This window comes from Polypterus senegalus, chromosome 3, assembly GCF_016835505.1.
Source record: "Polypterus senegalus isolate Bchr_013 chromosome 3, ASM1683550v1, whole genome shotgun sequence".
Classification (NCBI taxonomy): Eukaryota; Metazoa; Chordata; class Cladistia; order Polypteriformes; family Polypteridae; genus Polypterus; species Polypterus senegalus.
The window spans coordinates 26087790-26109021 of record NC_053156.1 but is presented as its reverse complement, the minus strand read 5'-3'; the positions used below and the strand labels follow the sequence as shown (position 1 = coordinate 26109021).

The following is a 21232-nucleotide window of genomic DNA, read 5'->3' as shown; positions in this document are numbered from 1 at the left end:
AAATATTAAAACTTCAATACACCTAAACTTGCAAAAATGTAATGACATGCCAGCTGTAGATCTAACTGTATAACTTTGGCAATGTTCCGCTTGTGTAATGTTTGTATTTTCTCAGCTCCTGTGATACAAATCAAAGTTGCCATGTTACAATGAAACATGAGGGTCACTGCGAACTCTCCAATCAGGGATACAGCCAGTGTGTTAAAGCAATCTGAACTCTGATATAACTTAGGTTAGTTAACTAAATGTTAGGTATCTAAACGTTATCTAATTTAGCATTTCTTAATCTTCAAGACTGCAGAGCCTTATTATAAAAAAAAAAGAAAACAGAACTGATATGCAGAACTGCTGTCAAAATGTTAAAAGAAAAAACAAAAATACTAGATATTTCTAAATATAAGTGTATATATACTACATATTCATAAAGATAAAAAAAACTTTTATATTTCAAGCATAAGTGTAAATGAAAAGTATGTGTACCTACCATATGACACAAATCAGCAGTATTTGATATAAGATTTGTTAAAGATGGTTTTAAATGTAGGGGTCAGAATTGGCCTATTTTGATAATTTGTTTTCATTGCACCGACAGTCCAAAGTATTTCATATAAGCATTTCAAAGCCATTTTAAATTGAGGAACTATGATCCTAAATATACGCCTACTTAAAGGTCCATATTCACAATAACATTTTACCTAAAATTTATCACAAAGTAAAGTTAATCTACAATTTTTTTAATATATATATTTGAGACAGATTGGTCTATCTACAAATTAACATATGTTGACTATTCTTAACTTGTTCATTAAGATTAAATTGATCCAAAACCCACAATAAACCTTCTTTTGAGTCCCAACTTTTAGAAAAATAGTCTTCATATTTAACAAATGAAATTTTGCAAATGACTGATCGCAATACATATTTGTTGGTTAAAACTGATACCTTCATGTCTCTTTTCTGTCTCATTCATCTGGTCAGTAAGGTGTTTATCAAAGGAGATATTTGTATCCACAGTTTAATAAATACAGGGCTTCAACACTGGACATAACACCAGTAGCCTTGCAAAGCACTTAGGAAATAGCACTTAGTGGCTTCACTTACTGCATATAATAAAGCACTTACGAGTTCTCTCCTTTGCAGCATCCATTTGCCTGGCTTAGCGTTGGATAAGACACAGGAAAACAAGTACCATGTGTGTTGCACTTACAACCCATGTGGTGACTCGAATCAGCACAGACGTGTACAAAACTTCAACAGAATTAGTCCATTGTTAATCAAAATGTTTCATGCCAGACGTGAAGATGATTACAGTAGGTGCTTTGTGCATGAATTATATACAAAAGTGACTAAAAATAAACATTTTCACATTTACATACAGATTATACTAATAAAAATAAAGGTGGACCTTGAAACGTCATTGTATTTTTAAATTTCATGAACACCCTTGAGAAAATGGTCCTGGACTATGAGTCCTCTAGTGGTACAACATCTGGACACAATGTAGTTTTCATATTGGACGAAGTGGAGGAGTCAATTATCCATCTGCTACACAAAGCTTTTTCTCACCTGGACAAAGCTGGCAGCACTGCGAGGATTACGTCTTTTGATTTGTCCAGTGCTTTCAATACTATCCAGCCACCCCTGTGTTAAGGGGTAAACTCAGAGATGTCTCTGATATGGATGCGAGCAGCAATCGAGCGCCACAAGGAATGGCCCTGTCTCCTTTTCTCTTTACACCTCTGACCATAAATATAACACCAGGTCATGTCACTTGCAGAAATTCTCAGATGATTCTGCAATTATGGGGTACATTAATAAGAGGGATGAGACAGTGTAGGAGTCAGGTGGAGAACTTTGTTTCTTGGTGCAGAAACAATTCTTTTACTGATATTAAGTTGTAGACCAATCACTTTTACTGCTTTTATTCTAGGAGACTGTGTTTCTTTAATGTGGGTAATGACATCCTTCACATATTCTACAAGTCTAGGACGGTCAATGCAAATCTTCTACACTGTGGTGTACCGGGCCAGTAACATCACTTCAGAGAGGCCCACTGAATGAAGCCAATTTAAAAAAACGAAAAAAGCGGGCTCAGATATGGCATGCACTCTGTACCTCATGGAAGTCATAGCGAAGGAGACAATTAAAACAAAACCGAGAGTCATTAAAATGCTGCACATCCTCTCTCTGACACACTAACACCGAGTACTTTTAGACAACAGATAAACCCAAAGAAGTGTGTCAAGAAATGCTAAGGCTCCTTTATACCAATGGCAATATACCTTCACAATGCCTCACTGTAACTTTAACTGCCAAGTCAGAAACCTTCTTTTCAGTCGTTCTTGTGTGTGCTCATACCATATTATGTGTGTGTGTGTGTGTATTATATATATATATATATATTTTTTTTTTATTTAAAAAAAATCCATACACACACACAATCCTATAAATCTAAAGAGCTTCTGTAAAAAAATACATTTTCCCTCTGGGACAAATAAAGTTCTATCTAGAAGAAAGGACTGTGTCATTCAAAGGCTCTTTTTTGCACCCTAATTTTTGACCACTCTTGTAAAAATAAAAAAACAAACAACAACAGATACTAAACTACAAAAAACTGTTTAACCATCCAGCTGATCCTGTTCCCGGTACCATGGCATATTCAGATGTCTAAATTGCACCTAGAAGATGTTGATAATAAACACACTGAATAAAATGGATGTTAATAAGGGCTGAAATTTGTGCAAGAGCAAAGGAGAGAGGATGGTGGAGAGGTTATTAGGTATACTTACCTGAACAGGTCAGGGCACTTGAAAATTTTTTTGCTTTATGTCTGATCTTAATACAACAACTAGGGCTTGTACCGATTTAAAAAATGAACTGCATGTTATTAAGCGTGATTAAAATGCATCTAACATTAAAAAATTTAATCATAAAATAAGAGAAGAAATCATGTGATAAATACCAACTGAATCAAGAATGAACGAAAAAAAAAAAAAAAAAACATTTAATGACATAGCTTAAACAATGAACTTTTAACAAAATACTACTTGAGAAATACACAACCCGATTTTTGAATGCCTTCCTATAAGGCATGATGAAAAGAAGGTAATAATAAAATAAGGGCCAATAAGCACCAACAAAAATAACAAATAATTTGTGTATTAATTCTCAAATTGGCATAGTATAAGAAACACTGATTTGTCGAAGTAAAACTAAACGATCGATGCGACTGTAGACTTTGAATGCACTGCTAAAGTCGGATTTAAATGAAATACAAGCATCTCTTAAATGGGCATACATTAAAACTTGTGTTAACACTCTGCAAATATCATCCTCAATTGCTTATCATCATCAACGACTTGATAATTATACTCTACACAAGTGTTTCTCAACTAGTGCGGTAAGGAAATAATAGTGTAGTGCCCCTGGGTTGTGATCTGAGAGAAACACATTCCTCAGATAGTCAAAACCTGGCCGAGGGCGACAGGACTACCTGGAGAAGTATACATAAAAGCAACTCCATGATCACCGTTTTGCAGAGGGAGCACTTTAGCAACCAGGAGACATCCTGGTGGTCCATCTACCTGGGTGCAAGTTCACCAGCAACCCTTGCAGAGCCGAGGTACAGTGGGCATACGACTTGCCTCGGACCCTGGGTCTGTGGAGTGAGGAAGAGAGAGGATCACCTGTACGAATGGGCAAAATGAACAAAGCAGCTGGAAAATGCATCCAAAATGCTCAATAAGTGCTGTGTCTGGGAATGCCAATCTCCAAACTGATTTTTGATGGCATTCCTGGTGGTTCTGACCATTTAGTTTTTCACGTGTACAGATTTAATGCTTTTTTGGTTGATAGAATCATGGTGTGCCGATTTTTTAGGTTACAAAAAGTGTGCCCCCTCAGAAAAAAGGTTGTAAAACATTGCTCTACATCTTTGCTTCTATCTTGCCTATAAATTGACACCGTGCATTACTTGGGTGGTTATGTTGTATTCTTTGCATAAATTAGAAAAAAGATACTGCAAACTGGAATAATGGGTAGGAATAATCATTATACTTCTATTTGGTAGAATTTTGTCATTATATCAGTAAGCAATGTAAGCTACCCGACAGATTGGCAAGTTAAATACAGAGGTATTAGGGGCTTATTTTGGTTTTAGTGCCATTTAAAGATAACTTATTTTGCACTTGTATGGTATGACATTGATTCAGTCTTATTACAGAAATGTGAAAAAAGAAAAAAACAAAAGAAGCACAATCTTTGCAAATTTTCTCTAGCCTTGCACCAGGACTGCCATAAACCAACCTATCCAACATCTTTCCTCCCACTCCCCTGCATCTATGTCAGTATGTATAAATCAAAAAAATAAACACAAGTATGAAGCGATTGCCTTGTTGTCCGCCCTGGATGCAAAAATATTTTTTAAAATATTGCAACTAGTATAATAAAGGCTGTTAGAAGAAAAAAAAAAGAAAACCAATAGCATGCTTATATTTAAATAAAACTTATTTTGGACACTGAATACCTAATCTTCTCGTGAAGTTTAATATGAGCTCTAGTTTTCCACATTAGCTTGCTAAGATAAAGTACTTGTACCCATCCATCCATTTTCCAACCCGCTGAATCCGAACACAGGGTCACAGGGGTCTGCTGGAGCCAATCCCAGCCAACACAGGGCACAAGGCAGGAAACAATCCTGGGCAGGGTGCCAACCCACCACAGGACAAACACAAACAAACACACCCACACACCAAGCACACATTAGGGCCAATTTAGAATCGCCAATCCACCTAACCTGCATGTCTTTGGACTGTGGAAACCCGGAGCGCCCGGAGGAAACCCACGCAGACACGGGAAGAACATGCAAACTCCATGCAGGGAGGACCCGGGAAGCGAACCCGGGTCTCCTAACTGCGAGGCAGCAGCGCTACCACTGCGCCACCATGCCGCCCCAGTACTTGTACCATTATATAAAAAAAAAAAAACATCATTATAACATCACTCTACTTATACAAACTTTAGCTACATATAGTACATACATACAAACATGCATGGACAAGCCTGAACCACTGGTATCAGATTGCAGAATTCCATTTGCCTATTGTCACAGCAGATGAAGCTCTTCATGAACTATAAAACTTAACTATGCTCAGTAGTCCCACACAACCAGACAAACTGGATCTTCAGGAACAACTAGTAAACTAAGGCAGTCATTACTTCACTGTAGTCATTTCATTATTTCTTACTGATCTTTGTAGCTTAGCAGGCTTCTGTTAAATTAGGACATTGTAATTTAAGTCTTCAAGGACATGTGCATCATTAGTCTGGCACATTTCTCATTATAAAATTAAACGAAGGACATCACAGAATTTTCTAGTTTTACTTTCACCTTCAAATGTAAGAAAAATAAATGGCCAATAATTCTACCTACTCATCCATTCATAAGTAACTATTAAAGGGCAGTGAAAGACCTTGAACTGCCACTTTAAACCAAGCAAGCCAACCAGGAAAGGGTTAAGAGCGGAAACAGGGGAAACTAGGCAAGATTTGTAGTATGAAAGGAAATGTAGTTTCACAATGGGGAGGAAACAGACTTTGTTGGAATTAAACATCATGCCAACAATGGATCCATAAGCTTTATTACTAACAATATTACTAAATGTCTAAAAGAGCATTGTAATTTGTGGCATGACTAACTGTGACGTTATAAAGAAATAAACGTTATTACATTTTACAAAATGGGTGTGATTATAAAAATAACAACATCATACTTAAAAGGATTTACAAATGAAGTTTTTTTTTTATATAAATGTTAGTAAAATCACATTAAATAAAGTCACGAAACGGCATATAGTACTTTGCAAGAAAAAGTAACATCTTGTGTGTATTAACACTTTTAAACCATATTGAATAAATACCCACAGTAATATGCCAGTTAATAAACAAAAACAAAATGCACAAACACGCACACACCATTCTATGCCAGGAATATCATGTCTTTCACAACATCAACCCTGCTCACACACTAAATAACGTAGGTTGTTACCTGCAGTGCTGGCAATAGCAATCGGCACACCTTGCAGTTGATGCATCTGAATGCCAGCGGTTCCCAGGGTATTCAGGTTAATGGTCTGAAGGCCGGGCACAGCAGAGAGTTGTGCTGCATTAACAGCTACTGTTCCAGCTGAAGTATGTGCCAATTGAGGGATGGACTGCATTGGTGCCAAAGTGATTGTTGGAGTGCCAGTTGGGTTCTGCACTTGAAGTGTCTGCCAGGTCACCTGGCCATTAGGACCCATGGTGCGAATGAGGATTGATCCAGTATTAGGGATTGTCTGGATTTGCAAACCATCCTGAGAGATGGTCTGAGCAGCGAAGGCTTGGCCAGCAGGCACCGTTGCACTCTGCAACGCAGAAATAGCTGAAGTCCCTGGAAGAATTTGTGGCTGGATGACAAACTGCTGCTGAGGCTGGGAGTCTCTACTCTCTTGCTGGCTAGGCTGGATCTGCCCATTGTTACCATTTCCTGAATTCTGAAATGCACCTCCTTGCCCACCACTTCCAGAACGTTGTGCTGACTGAGAGCTTGTGATAGGTACACCACCTATACTGAAACTGGGCAAGCTGTTACTAGTGGCAGCCTGAGTGGTGGATGCTAAAGTACCAGATGTGGTAAGGAATACCCCACTGGAACTGGAGGTTGGCTGATGGAGGCTAGTTGTAGTGCCAGACTCTGAACCACTCACTGCTACTGTCTGAGGGGTACCACTGACTGGCAAAAGGGTGATGTTCCCATTTAGAGTCACAGGCACATTTGCAAGAAACTGTGTTGGACTCTGGAGCACATTGTTTGCTATGCCTATATTCTGCAAGGGAACAGCTTGCTGGATAAGGTTGGGCATGGTAATAAGGTTGCTCCCTCCACCTCCGGAGGCAGCAGATCTGTTTGCAGCAGCAATAATATGCTGGCCGCCTCCTTGAGAAATGAGCTGAAATTGTCCAGAAGCATCTGCCTGCACATTGACTTGTGCGGGAGGGGCAAATTGCAACTGCTGCCCGTCCACTGTTTGGAACTGGGGGATTACCTGATACTGAATATTGGGCATCACACCAGTCAGACTGGCTAACACTTGCTGACCCTGAAGCCCAGCAGCTGAAGCAACTACAAACTGTTGACTGTTGGCAAGCTGACGATTTTTACTGGCATCGCCAGCTGCTGAAGTGGTGGCAGCGGTGGAGGCAGAGGAGCTGGAGACCCCGGAGACAACAGCTGGAATGATCTGCCAGCCGTTTGCAGTCTGAGTGATCTGGGCGGTGGTCAGGTCCAGCTGGTGGTCAGCAGAGCCTGGCTGGCCCTCTTGTGGGCTCTCGTTAGGAGATTCAATCCGACTGCAGGTGGCTGCCAGCAAGGCGAGGGGGGACGGCTGCGAGTCCTGAAACAGACACAATGGGAGGGGTTAATTCCGACGGAGGCCACCCTTGTCTCTCAGCAGCAGCCCACAGTGGGCAGTGCAAATCAGCCCAAGAGTGTGGAGCTTAGGCAGGAAGATCAACACCCCGATTTTTTTAGCATGTGCAAAACGTGCTGTCAACAACAGACCCCGACCCACCGGCTTAAGCCATGAGGCAAACCTTGACACAAGAGTCATGATGACAGAAAACAAAAGTAAGGCACCTGGCCGGAGCTTGTGCTTCTCTTCGAGAGGTAACTGCTTTCCACCAGATTGGCCATGTCATCTGGGTGTTGGTCCTGATCTAAGGAAAAAGAATACAATTAGAAAATGTACAACCGGGCTCAAATATATACTTATCCTTAACACAAGGCCGGCGCTTTTTACCATATGCGCGCGCGGGGAGGAGGGGGTGGGGGCGCTTTACGGGTTAAAGTCTACTTTTCATTTACTTAAAATGTGACGGTTAGCAGGACGAAGCAGGGGAGCACATAATTAAAAATAGATGCGGTCAAATTCTTTTCCGTTTTACATATTTGGCGGCATTCTTGCAAATCGAATACGGCACATTTTAAAACTCCCACCAACGGAACATTCTACTTCTACGTACGTTGCAAACTTTTTTGAACTTTTCGTGACTCTTTACACTGATGCAACCCTACGTGCATTTATTCCGTGTTACGAGAAGTTTTGAATTCAACCGTGTGTCACGTACACTGGTTCACACTTTCACATCCAAACAACTTGGAAGTTTGTGTCACACTAACTACTTTGAAGTGGAATAAACGGAGCCATTTTAGACCTTCCGGGTTTTTGGCGAGGGGATCTTAACTTGAACCTAACCTGCTTTAAAATAATTGCTTAATTTTTGTAATTAATTTGTTGTTTTATTTTCCCCATGTAACTAAAAAAAAAAGTTTCCTTACCACTCATTTTGGGGGGACGGGAGGAGCTTCGCTGAGCTTCTTGTGGGCCGACATCAACTTGGAGACGTTGCAACCGAACTACAGAACACCAAACCTCAAGACGCGGAGCGACGTGTCCTACCACCAATCAGCACGCAGAAAACGTCGTCAATTGGCCATTACTAAGCCTCTGGAGGTGGGTTTTAGTGCGCGAAGGCGGTAGGATTTTTTCACCGCCTCTTTCTTCGTGAGCTTGGAATGTTAGACGTGAGCGACAGACTTTGATAGCCAATCAAATAGAAGTATGTTCTAGCGAGCACCCAATCAATAACTTCAGAGGGGGGGTTGGTTTTGGGTGGGGTTAAATCCGGGTAGGTTGTACCGCAACTGTTTGACGAACGCCTTTGGGAGGGAGAAGAATTTATTTTGGCGGAAAAAGGTCGCCATTAAGGAGCATTGGAGGGAAGTTTCGTTTAAAAAGTAAAAAATAATAAATACAGTAAACAGCTAAAACATTTTACTTGTCGCATAAATCCCGACGCGTAATCAGTAACAATCGTGATCTTCTTACGTACAGAGAAAATTGCTGTTTTTCTTTTTTATTTAAACGTATTCGCTTGTCCGGAAATAAAAACTTAATTTATGAGAATTAAGGTTTTTGGTTATCTTGGTTGCTGCTCAGAAAGTGTTTATATTTTAACTACTTATTGTTTGGCCGTATTGGTTGATGTTGCATTAAAGAAGTGGAAATAATGGCGTGATTTTTTTCATTAGTACGTCGTATAGCTGTTAAACGAATCGTGCAATGTTAAAAATTAAAATACGGTGGCAGTTTTCCTTTGTCAGATGTTAAGACTTTTTTGGTGTCTCGGTCGCTTTGAAAAATCCTATTTTTTGTATATCTCCTTGAGGTTGCTTTTAGTTGTTTAGATAATGTTTCTCAGAGAAGTGTCAGAAGTAAATAGTATAGTTATTTGTTTACCACCGGTATAATATTTATTTTGTTACAAAACTACTTTGGAGGATGCAGAAGGGGTCGGGAAAATTAAAGTGAGGCATAGTGGTTAAGGCTTTGGACTTCAGACCCCGAGGTTGTCAATTCAGATCCTGTCACTCTGACACTGTGTGACCCAAATCATTTCACCCGCCTGTGTTGCAGTTGAAAACACAAAAAACAAACAAAAAATGTAACTAATTGTGTCTTAGTTGTAGTAAGTCGCCTTGGATAAAGGAGTCAGTCGAATAATAATGTGAAGGCTGTGTGGCATAGTGGTTAAGGTGACATTGTGTGACCCTGAGCAGATCACTTCAACTGCCTGTGGTCGATCTGGAAAAACAAAAGTGTAGGCAATTGTATGTCAAATATTGTAAGTCACCTTGGATAAAGATGTCAGAAAGTAATAATAGTTCACATAACATTTGAAGTGGCAGCATTGTAATTCACACTGCAATGCCAAAGACCAGCTTATAACTATTGATCCAGTATATTATTGTCAGTCAGATCTCTTTTATTAGGAACTTTTTTATATTAATTTTATATTAAAGCTTTTTACAGATGGGACAGCAGGTAAAGATATTCCATATTTGTGTGTTGTTTATATTTTAAATATTAACTTTTTATTTTATCTTATAAAGCACTTTGAGGCGCATTGTTTGTATGAAAATGTGTTGTATAAATAAATGTTGTGAATACAGGTGGGGTCTTACAGGGGAATTAGTAGCCAAAGAAGCAATATTTGGGTTATTAGTCAAACATGAGTGAATGTACCCTTTGCCAGACTATACTTAACATCTTTTTTATTATTAATTAGAAGCTGTAATCCTATCCATTTAGAACATAAGAAATTTGACAAACAATAGGAGACCATTCAGTCCATCAAATCCGTTTGTTTAGCTAATATAGTGAATTTTAACCTTTTTTGAGTCACAAACCCCTTTTAAGAAACTGATGAAAGCTATGGACCCCCTTTCCCCAGAAATACTCACAAAGACAACTTTGCATGCAATGAACATAATGTACTTTATCCCGATTTAATTGTCTCATACATATATGACATACACAAAGTATTATTAAACTTTAAAGTAAACAATCTAAAAAAAATCACTCCTTTTTATGCAAATAGTAATGACCACCAATTATATTTATGAAATACAATCCTCTTGTGCAAATTTAAACAGATCTACTACTGCTACATCTACAGTACTCTAAATCAACAGTACTGGGCTTTATAGTGAATATAAACGTTAATTTTTATTTGACCCTCACTGACCCCTGAAACCCAACCATGGACCTCCTCAGGTTAAGAACCCCTGAGCTAATAGCTAAACTGTCCCAATCTCTCATCCTGATTCTTCTTAAAGGTGATCAAGGATTTTGTTTCAACTCCATGTCTCAGTAGTTTGTTCCAGAATCCCACAACTCTTTGCGTAAAGAAGTACTTCATGAATTCAGTTTTAAATGCACTTCTGCTTAATTTCTACTGGTGTCCTATTGTACTTTACGTGATGCACCATTTAGTTGAAAACATTTTGCTGGATCTATCTTTATCAATGCCTTTGAGAATTTTGAGGACCATATTCAGGTTTAATTCTCCCGCTCTGTCACAGTATGACATTTTCTTAAAGTCCTAGGATGTATCAGGTTGCTGTCCTCTGCACAGCTTCAAGTGCTGCTCTGACTTTCTTGTAGTGTGGTGACAAAACTTGCATACAATACTCCAGATGTGGTCTCACTAGACTGTTATGTAGTCTGAGCATGACGTTCTTTGATTTATATTCAGCAGTTATGGGAATAACCCAACATTTTACATTTTATTTGCCTTTTTAATCGCTTCTGCACATTGCTTAGATGATGAAAACATTGTGTCAACATAAACCCCTAAATCTTTTTCAGAGGTTGCTTCCTGTAGGTCAGTGTCTCCCATCAGGTATTTATTGTTGACATTCCTTTTGCCTACATGTAGCACTTTGCACTTTTCTATAATCTTCTTCTTTCGGTTGCTCCTGTGAATTGTCTTTTTCCATATCTTCTTGTCCTCTGCATCTTGGTCTGTCACATCCATCAGCTGCATGCCCTCTCTCACCACAGCCATAAACCTTCTCTTAGGCCTTCCTCTTTTCCTCTTGCCTGGCTGCTCTATTCTTAGCATCATTTCCCCAATATACTCAGCATCTCCCCACTGCACATGTCCAAGCCAATGCAATCTCGCCTTTCTGACTTTGTCTCCTTACCGTCCCACCTGTGCTGAACCCATTAACGTACTCATTTCTAATCCTGTCTATCCTCATCACACCCAGTGCAAACTCCATTTTACAGATGATGCTTGTCCAGGTCTTCTTGAAAACCTTTTCAGAGTTTGCTGTTCCTTGGATATTAGTGTCCTCTGCTACAAGCTATGGCAAAGTCTTTGTCATTAATGTAAATCAGAAAAAGTACCAGTCCAAGGACAGACCCTTGAGTGACTCTACTGGTGACCTCACTCCACAGGGAGCATTTTCCTTTTATTTGTCCTTCTTATCTCCAGCCAGTTAACCAACTTGAGATCCATTTCAATTCATAATGGACAATTAATATGACAACCTAAATTTTATAGAGCAGTATCAGTGTCAATATTATCACAGTTAGTCAAAGGTACTTTATGAGAACAGAGGTTGCCATAATTTTTTTTACTGTTATATCACAGGCTGTTTGTAACTTGCTCAAGGTCGTGAAGCAGGCTGGTGGAGACGCTTTAAACCAGCAGGATTGGGTCTTAAAGTATTGTGCCTTAGCCACCAGGCCTTGCTGTCTCCCCAGTGTAATATGCACATTTATTTCATTCTGAAAGGAGCTAAGGCAGCATTTACCCCACCACTCTTATATGATCCTATTCTGATATATTTTTGAAATGGATCTACTATATTTATATTAAATGTCAGTCAAATCTCTTTTGATGTGCACCTTTTTACAGTAATTTTATATTAAGAGTTTTTACAGATGGGGCAATAAAGTATATAAGTGTTGTGAATACTGGCAGGGTCATACAGGGGAATTAGTTATGAAGGTCTAATGCTTGCTGGCAATTAGTTGTGAAGGTTTAATTCTTGTTGGGATAGACTTCAGCTGTCCAGTAACCCAGTTCAGGATATAGCGGGTTTCAAAAATGGGTGGATGGTTTACGAATTCCTTTTCCTTCTTGTACACCATACCTATATTATATGAGACTTTCTGCAGGAGGTGGTCTATCTCCTTGATGAAGAACATGTATTTTCTGTAATTCAAAGTTTTTTTGAGATTATTGGCAGTAAACCTGAGACGTTAAGGGACCAGTTAAATATGTTTAAAATAAAGCCTGAGTCTTTGCCCAGAAAAGTTTTTTTTTCTTGCACCCTTTTATCTTACCCAATATTTTATAATTCATGGTTTTAATGTAGGTTGATTGACATCTTGTAATTGCCTCAGTGTGACTGTGGTCGTATGTGCCTTGCCACCTGTCCAGAATGGAGTCTGTGTTGTTCTCATTGCTGTTGGGACAGGTCCAGTTCTCTGTGCCAAGCCAAAACTGGAAAACAGATGGATTTCTAAAAAGCATTATATGCCTTTTTTGTGGCCTGTGTTGTTTTGGTGTGCCATGGAGGTGTAGTGGTTAGTCATGCATCCAGTCCTGGGCTCTAATCCTGGGTCTGGTCATTGTTTGTGTGTCCTTTAGGTGGATTTTCCTTTACACATCTTCAAAAAACATTTAGGTTCGGTTCAATTGATGATCCAAATTTTCTCTGTGTGGGCGTTTACAAGGGTGTTCTCTTCAATTGCATGTCACCCTGTCCAGGACTGCTTAGATAGATTCTAACCCCGAGGACAGATATTGTATTGGAATAAGTGGGTTGTGATTGTTATTTTGCGATTTTAGTGTTTTGCAAAGTGATTTGCTGATTATTTAAGTTACTAGTGACATTATGTTAAAGGAAGATCGATTTGATTCATGAGTAGATGGAAGGAATAGCACTGTAGCTTCCATTCCCTCAGGAATCTGGGCTACATTTCATACTAAATCACTGTCTGTGTTCAATTTGCACATTCTCCCAATGGCTGCAAGTGCTTTCTTCATGTGCTATGGTTCCTGCAGTGCATAATATTGCTGGGATGGGTTTCATCTTCTGTGACCCCAAAATGGAGAATGCCTCTTAAATAGATAGATAGATCGATATGAAAGGCACCTATATAATAGATAGATATGAAAGGCACTATATAATTCATAGATACAGTGGTGTGAAAAACTATTTGCCCCCTTCCTGATTTCTTATTCTTTTGCATGTTTGTCACACAAAATGTTTCTGATCATCAAACACATTTAACCATTAGTCAAATATAACACAAGTAAACACAAAATGCAGTTTTTAAATGATGGTTTTATTATTTAGGGAGAAAAAATCCAAACCTACATGGCCCTGTGTGAAAAAGTAATTGCCCCTGAACCTAATAACTGGTTGGGCCACCCTTAGCAGCAATAACTGCAATCAAGCGTTTGGATAACTTGCAATGAGTCTTTTACAGCGCTCTGGAGGAATTTTGGCCCACTCATCTTTGCAGAATTGTTGTAATTCAGCTTTATTTGAGGGTTTTCTAGCATGAACCGCCTTTTTAAGGTCATGCCATAGCATCTCAATTGGATTCAGGTCAGGACTTTGACTAGGCCACTCCAAAGTCTTCATTTTGTTTTTCTTCAGCCATTCAGAGGTGGATTTGCTGGTGTGTTTTGGGTCATTGTCCTGTTGCAGCACCCAAGATCGCTTCAGCTTGAGTTGACGAACAGATGGCCGGACATTCTCCTTCAGGATTTTTGGTAGACAGTAGAATTCAGGGTTCCATCTATCACAGCAAGCCTTCCAGGTCCTGAAGCAGCAAAACAACCCCAGACCATCACACTACCACCACCATATTTTACTGTTGGTATGATGTTCTTTTTCTGAAATGCTGTGTTCCTTTTACGCCAGATGTAACGGGACATTTGCCTTCCAAAAGTTCAACTTTTGTCTCATCAGTCCACAAGGTATTTTCCCAAAAGTCTTGGCAATCATTGAAATGTTTCTTAGCAAAATTGAGACGAGCCCTAATGTTCTTTTGCTTAACAGTGGTTTGCGTCTTGGAAATCTGCCATGCAGGCCGTTTTGCCCAGTCTCTTTCTTATGGTGGAGTCGTGAACACTGACCTTAATTGAGGCAATTGAGGCCTGCAGTTCTTTAGACGTTGTCCTGGGGTCTTTTGTGACCTCTCGGATGAGTCGTCTCTGCGCTTTGGGGTAATTTTGGTCGGCCGGCCACTCCTGGGAAGGTTCACCACTGTTCCATGTTTTTGCCATTTGTGGATAATGGCTCTCACTTTGGTTCGCTGGAGTCCCAAAGCTTTAGAAATGGCTTTATAACCTTTACCAGACTGATAGATCTCAGTTACTTCTGTTCTCATTTGTTCCTGAATTTCTTTGGATCTTGGCATGATGTCTAGCTTTTGAGGTGCTTTTGGTCTACTTCTCTGTGTCAGGCAGCTCCTATTTAAGTGATTTCTTGATTGAAACAGGTGTGGCAGTAATCAGGCCTGGGGGTGGCTACGGAAATTGAACTCAGGTGTGATACACCACAGTTAGGTTATTTTTTAACAAGGGGGCAATTACTTTTTCACACAGGGCCATATAGGTTTGGATTTTTTTCTCCTAAATAATAAAACCATCATTTAAAAACTGCATTTTGTGTTTACTTGTGTTATATTTGACTAATGGTTAAATGTGTTTGATGATCAGAAACATTTTGTGTGACAAACATGCAAAAGAATAAGAAATCAGGAAGGGGGCAAATAGTTTCTCACACCACTGTAGATATGAAAGGCACTATAAATACAGGGTGGTCCAGATCTAATTATGCAGATCCAGATCATCTGAATGACTTTGATTTATGCAGGGACGATTCCACAATTCTTCATGTCGTCATTTCCACACTTTTGATGGTCTGGAATTTTACGGGTGATTTTCTATGTAATAAACTTAAGTTATAGCGTAATGAAAATTGCATATTTTGATCTGGACCACCCTATAGATAGGTAGCACTTTATTTGTATTTGCCAGTTTAGATTATCAATAGTTATACCTGATCAGGTATTCGCGGATATGTTTATGTGATATGAAAATCAATGTGATGTAATAGGACTGTACACTATTTGGATCATGTAATGAATGTAGAGGGATGGATAAAAAAATGCTTAATGCTTTTTGTATTAAATTGAAATACGGTAGTGGCTTTCAACTCATCCACAGCACTAGAAATGAAAAAAAAAGTTTCAAGCCAAAAAAAATGGTATTTGGTTAATTGTCCAGGGGTAAGCAAATCTGTGCTTTATTAGATTGGTACATGCACCTGGGTTGCTACCTTGTGCCCAGGCATCCAACAACCCAGTAAAGGAACGTGCCTTGAAAAAACGGATGGCTGCATTTTAAGTTGTCCATGTTTGTTTTAACTTTATTTGTTATTAGTTCTGTATTTGGTGAGTGGTATAATCTATTCTTGCATTTTGCTTTGTAGTTTACACTGTTGTAGTTCCGAGGTGGCAATAGTAGATTGGCCATCAAGCTCTGTGATGAGGGTTACTTGTGGTTTCTTTTGTGGTTTCTTTTGTGACTTGTGTTTACACCATTTTTTAACACCCATTTCACACACATCCTATCTGGAAGGGGGTTGCTCATTAAATTGCTTTTTCTAAGATTTCTTGTACTTTTTTTCCTACCAGATTTTTTTGGGAGTATTTTCTTGTTTTCTTAGAGAGGCAAGGTTGATGGCAGGGCCTGTTAAAGCCCATTCATTCCTTTTGTGATTTGGCCTTTACAAGAAATAAATTGCTGTTGTTATTATTATTGATTAGAACCAGTAATACCATCCATTTCAGTTCATAATTGCCAATTAACATGACAACCTTACTTTTATATAGTAGTATCTGTATTAATATTGTCACTAGTATGCAAAGAAACATTACAAGAATGAGCTTTAGTGCAGTGGTTTCCATTATATTTTATTTTTTGCAATTAGATTACAGGCATTTTGTGACTTACTCAGGGTCACATTGAAGGTTGGTGGTGAGGCCTTGAACCAGCTGCCTTGTAGCATAAAAGTGTAAACTACAGTTCTTTCACTACTAGGCCTCAATGTCTACCCAATGTAATTTGCACTTTTTGATGAGATTTTTTCCTGAAAGAACTGGATTGATTATATCATTTTTGTTAATCCTGTGACACATTAAAACAATTATGGCAGATGAAGTGAGCAGTCAGGCTGTGTCCACATTACTATGTTTTCATTTGAAAATGGCCTTTTTAGATGAAAACGATCTCCGTCCACACTAGTGTTTTCACATTGTATACCAAAGTATCTCCATTCCCCCTAAATATTATCATAGATAGATAGATAGATAGATACTTTATTAATCCCAAGGGGAAATTCACAAATGCATGTGATGTAGCCGTTTCCTACACTGGACGTGCACATCGGCAGAAAGAGAAAGAAGAAATGTCCTTCTTAAAGGGAAAGTTACGCCACAGTCATTATTACAAAGTTGAAGTGATCATTGTTTGCCTTTTGTGCATGCATGAAGCATTCACACTGTGCAAGACACACTTTAGATGTATACTCCGCAAAAAAAGAAACGTCCTCTGACTTTCAACTGTTTTTACTTTCAGTAAACTTAATGTGTAAATATTTGTATGAACACTAAAAGAGTCAACACCATAAAACATAAACTAAAAATGTTTCACAATGTGTCCCTGAATGAAGGGAGGCTCAAAATCAAAAGTACCAGTCAGTATCTGGTGTGGCCACCAGCTGCTTGAAGTACTGCAGTGCATCTCCTCCTCATGGACTGGACCAGATTTGTCAGTTCTTGCTGTGAGATGTTACCCCACTCTTCCACCAAGGCACCTGCAAGTTCCTGGACATTTCTGGGGGGAATGGCCCTAGCCCTCACCCTGCGATCCACAGGTCCCAGACGTGCTCAATTCCTTCGACGATAAACATGAATCCGTCCATCACCCCTGGTGAGACAAAACCGTGACTCATCGGTGAAGAGCACTTTTTGACACTCCTGTCTGGTCCAGCGAAGGTGGGTCTGTGCCCATAGGCGGCGTTGTTGCTGGTGATGTCTGGTAAGGACCTGCCTTACAACAGGCCTACAAGCCCTCAGTCCAGCCTCTCTCAGCCTATTGCGGACAGTCTGAGCACTGATGGAGGGATTGTGTGTTCCTGGTGTGACTCGGGCAGTTGTTGTGGCCATCCTGTACCTGTCACGCAGGTGTGATATTCGGATGTACCGATCCTGTGCAGGTGTTGTTACACGTGGTCTTCCACTGCAAAGATGATCAGCTGTCCTTCCTGTCTCCCTGTAGCGCTGTCTTAGGCGTCTCACAGTGCGGACATGACAATTTATTGCCCTAGCCACATCAGCAGTCCTCATGCCTCCCTGCAGCATGCCTAATGCTAGTTCACGCAGATGAGCAGGGACCCTGGGCATCTTTCTTTGGGTGTTTTTCACAGTCGGTAGACAAGTCTCTTTAGTGTCCTGCATTTTTAGAACTGTGACCTTAAATGCCTACTTTCTGTAAGCTGTTAAGGTCTTAACGACCATTCCACAGGTGCATGTTAATTAATTGATTATGGTTAATTGAACATGCATGGAAAACATTGTTTAAACCCTTTACAATGAAGATCTGTAAAGTTATTTGGATTTTTAAAACATTATTGTTGAAATACACAGTCCTGAAAAAGGGACATTTCTTTTTTTGCTGAGTATATATAGGTAAGTGACACAAAAAACACAATGGAAAGTCCTGTAAAAATAAAGTTTATTGTGTAAAGAGAGGGCCAGAAATAAGCACAAATGTGATTAGAGGCTGCATTTTCAAAAATCTGCGTTCTTGCCTGTCTACGGCATAGTGCTGAGGCTGTGTTTTCAGAAGTATACAGCTCTGGATATAATTTTCACAATTTTTTGCTTTTAGGGGTTGAAAAAGCCAGGATAGTGTGGACAAAAGGCACATTTTTTATGTTTGTAAACAAAAACGTAGTAATGTGGTCAGGGCCTCAGTTTGGCTGTGAGGAATGCACAGGTTTCCTAATTTTATTCATCTGCATTCAAAAGTTCTCCAGCCAGTGAGAGTCACCAAAACAGTCCCACCAGATTGTGTATCCAAATTTGTCTCTGAATGGAGATCCAGGAAATAACATAAAATGCCATAACCCTTCTTGCATAGACTTGCCATGTTTACAAAATGAGCACTGCTTCTAAAACTTGTAAAAAAAAAACAACATGCGGAGATCCAGGTTTTTGCCTTACCTGCGTTAAAAGTCATAGCACGTGCACAGCCCATACACATTCTACATACTGTAAGTTGAATAATAAACTGTCGGGCCACATTCAAGATAGTGTAATGCAAGTACCACAGACATCTCTTTGAGAGCTGGTATTGTAAACGTGGCCTGAGGCTCCTTGTGGAAAATCCACATGGAATGTGGGTGAGCTCTGCATAAACCATGACTAAGTTAAGAATTAAACCCAGGTCCCTGGAGCTGTTTAGGTGCCAGTATCAGCACTCGTTTAGGAATTAACTGTTAATACATCACAGTAAATATGTGGAAGTGCCTGAACTCAGTGAAACGTGCTGAACTGTACAAAAATACAATTTTTTGTATTCAATTGAATTGAATTCCTTCATTGTGATTCAATGTGCAACTCCTCCACAAAGCAATATTCTCCCCATAAAATGACAATAATAGCAGAATTATTGCATCCTATGAACAATTAAACTTCAGATACAACTTCTCATCAGCACAATTCCTCCACTACTTTCAAGCTAGAATCCTTGCTAAACAGAACCTGCCCAATTTTCCTCACCTTGTTCTATTCCAGAAGAATTATTGATCAGTCTTGGAGACTCAGATAGCATCTCTACAATTTATAAAAATACTAAGGGGACAAGCCTCCCGGTGCCTTCAGTGGCCAACCCCCAGTTGCGGCCAGTCTGCCGCTCGCATTGTGAAGAGGGGGGCTGAATGCATCCCAAGGCGATGTGGTGGCTCCTCCGAAACCCCCATTTAAACGGTGATACGATGGGAAACAAATAGTTTTTTTTTTTACCTCCTCTTTGCATGATCTGCTGCTGGCTTGCTGCTGCTGCTGTCGTGCCGCGTGATCTGCATCTCGCGCGGCACTTCGAACATTTAAAAGCCTGTACAGCAGCTGTCCTACTCTTTGTCTTTTATTTCTGGCCCTGGGCATGGTTAAATCTTTTGGCACTCTTGGTTAAGTCTCATCTTGGGGGACGTGAGTTCTTGATATTTTTTAGTTTATAATTTAATAACGGAATAAGAATCTGAAAATCTAACAAAATTAAATTAAAGTTCAATAAATTCTGAAAAGAATGATACCAAACATATATATGTAGGTTTTAAAATAAGCCCAATTTAAAGCATGACATAAAAACGTCACATAAAATCATTACACAAAATCGTTGCACTTTTAGGCTTAGGATTTTATATATAGAGAGTAGATTTAAAAGTCTCTTGGGGAAAGATTTTAAAGTACATTGGGGAAAGGATCTGTCTATTAATATTTTAGAAAAGAAGTGGAAGGAAGCCATGCCCAGAATACACTCAAGCTCCGTATGCGCAAAGTATTCAGTTATTCAACATTTTATCAAGCGCTTAGTAAGCGCTTCTCGTTTCAAATTGTCCAAAATGTTTCCAGGGCAAGATACTGTATAACCACATTACATCTTAAATGTTACATTACATCTTAAACGTCTTAAACATTACATCTTGCATGAAGAAGGGGCCTCAGTTGCCTCCAAAGCCTGCATATTGTATTCTCTCTAGTTAGCCAATAAAAGGTGTCATTTTGCTTGCCTTCTCACTACATTCATAATGGCTAACATGGTACAACACCCTAGTATTACATACAGTCAAGTCAAAATTAACAAATCGAAGCAAATTTTGACCCCCACCCAAGAGAAAGAGAAAAAAGCCAGCAACCAAAGCTACACTATAAAAGGAGTAAGAAAAGAAGGATATCCTCTTCTCTGAAATAGAAGCTTATTCTAAAATATTGAAAAGATCCTGACATATTTTTTAAAATTTTAGAACAGATCCTGACTTGTCACTACTTGACTGTATGGAATGTTATTTGTGTCTAATTAAAATTGATAAAAAAATGAAAAATACAGCACATTTAAAGTATTCAATAAGAAAAGCATATGTACATATACATAGAGTGTGAAGTGCTCTACTGGGACCGCTTAATGGATTGATTGAGTGTGCTTATACCTCTTGGGATGAAACTGTCTCTGACCCTCATGGTTTATGTAGAAATGGCTCCGTAGCATTTGCCAGATGGGAGAAGTTCAAATAGACTATGGCATGGGTGAGTGAAATCCATGAAGATGCTGGTAGCTTTCCTGAGGCAGCGTGTCCTATAGATGTCATCTAGGGCTGGAAGCTGCACCCTAACAATTCTGTCCGCTCTTGACACAACAACATTTATTTATGTAGCACATTTTCATACAAACAGTAGCTCAAAGTGCTTTACATAATAAAGAATAGAAAAATAAAAGACACAATAAGAAAACAAAATAAGTCAACATTAATTAACATAGAATAAGAGTAAGGTCCAATGGGCAGGATGGGCAGAAAAACAAAAAACAAAAAAACTCCAGACGGCTGAAGAAAAAAATAAAATCTGTAAGGATTCCAGACCATTAGACTGCCCAGTCCCCTCTGGGCATTCTACCTAACATAAATGAAACAGTCCTCTTTGGATTTAGGGTTCTCACGGAAAGGCTTGATGATGATGATGGTCACGTAGACTTCTGC

General features: G+C 39.3%; 1 protein-coding gene across 1 annotated transcript; it reads right to left on the bottom strand.

Annotated features, from left to right (window-relative positions):
- Positions 1-5993: 5993 nt before the first annotated feature.
- LOC120524944 (transcription factor Sp1-like) lies at positions 5994-8569 on the bottom strand. Its single transcript, XM_039746828.1, has 3 exons — positions 8378-8569; positions 7676-7755; positions 5994-7433 (listed from the first exon to the last, which is right to left on the bottom strand). Exons 1-3 carry the CDS (start codon positions 8382-8384, stop codon positions 6009-6011), a joined length of 1512 nt encoding a protein of 503 aa, XP_039602762.1. The 5' UTR covers positions 8385-8569; the 3' UTR covers positions 5994-6008.
- Positions 8570-21232: the final 12663 nt, after the last annotated feature.

What these genes read in the sequence shown, in the direction of transcription:
- LOC120524944 (XM_039746828.1), bottom strand. An exon ending in GAAGCACAAGCTCCGGCCAG is followed by an intron (nt 7,434 to 7,675) that starts GTGCCTTACTTT and finishes TGTCTGTTTCAG; the next exon opens with GACTCGCAGCCGTCCCCCCT.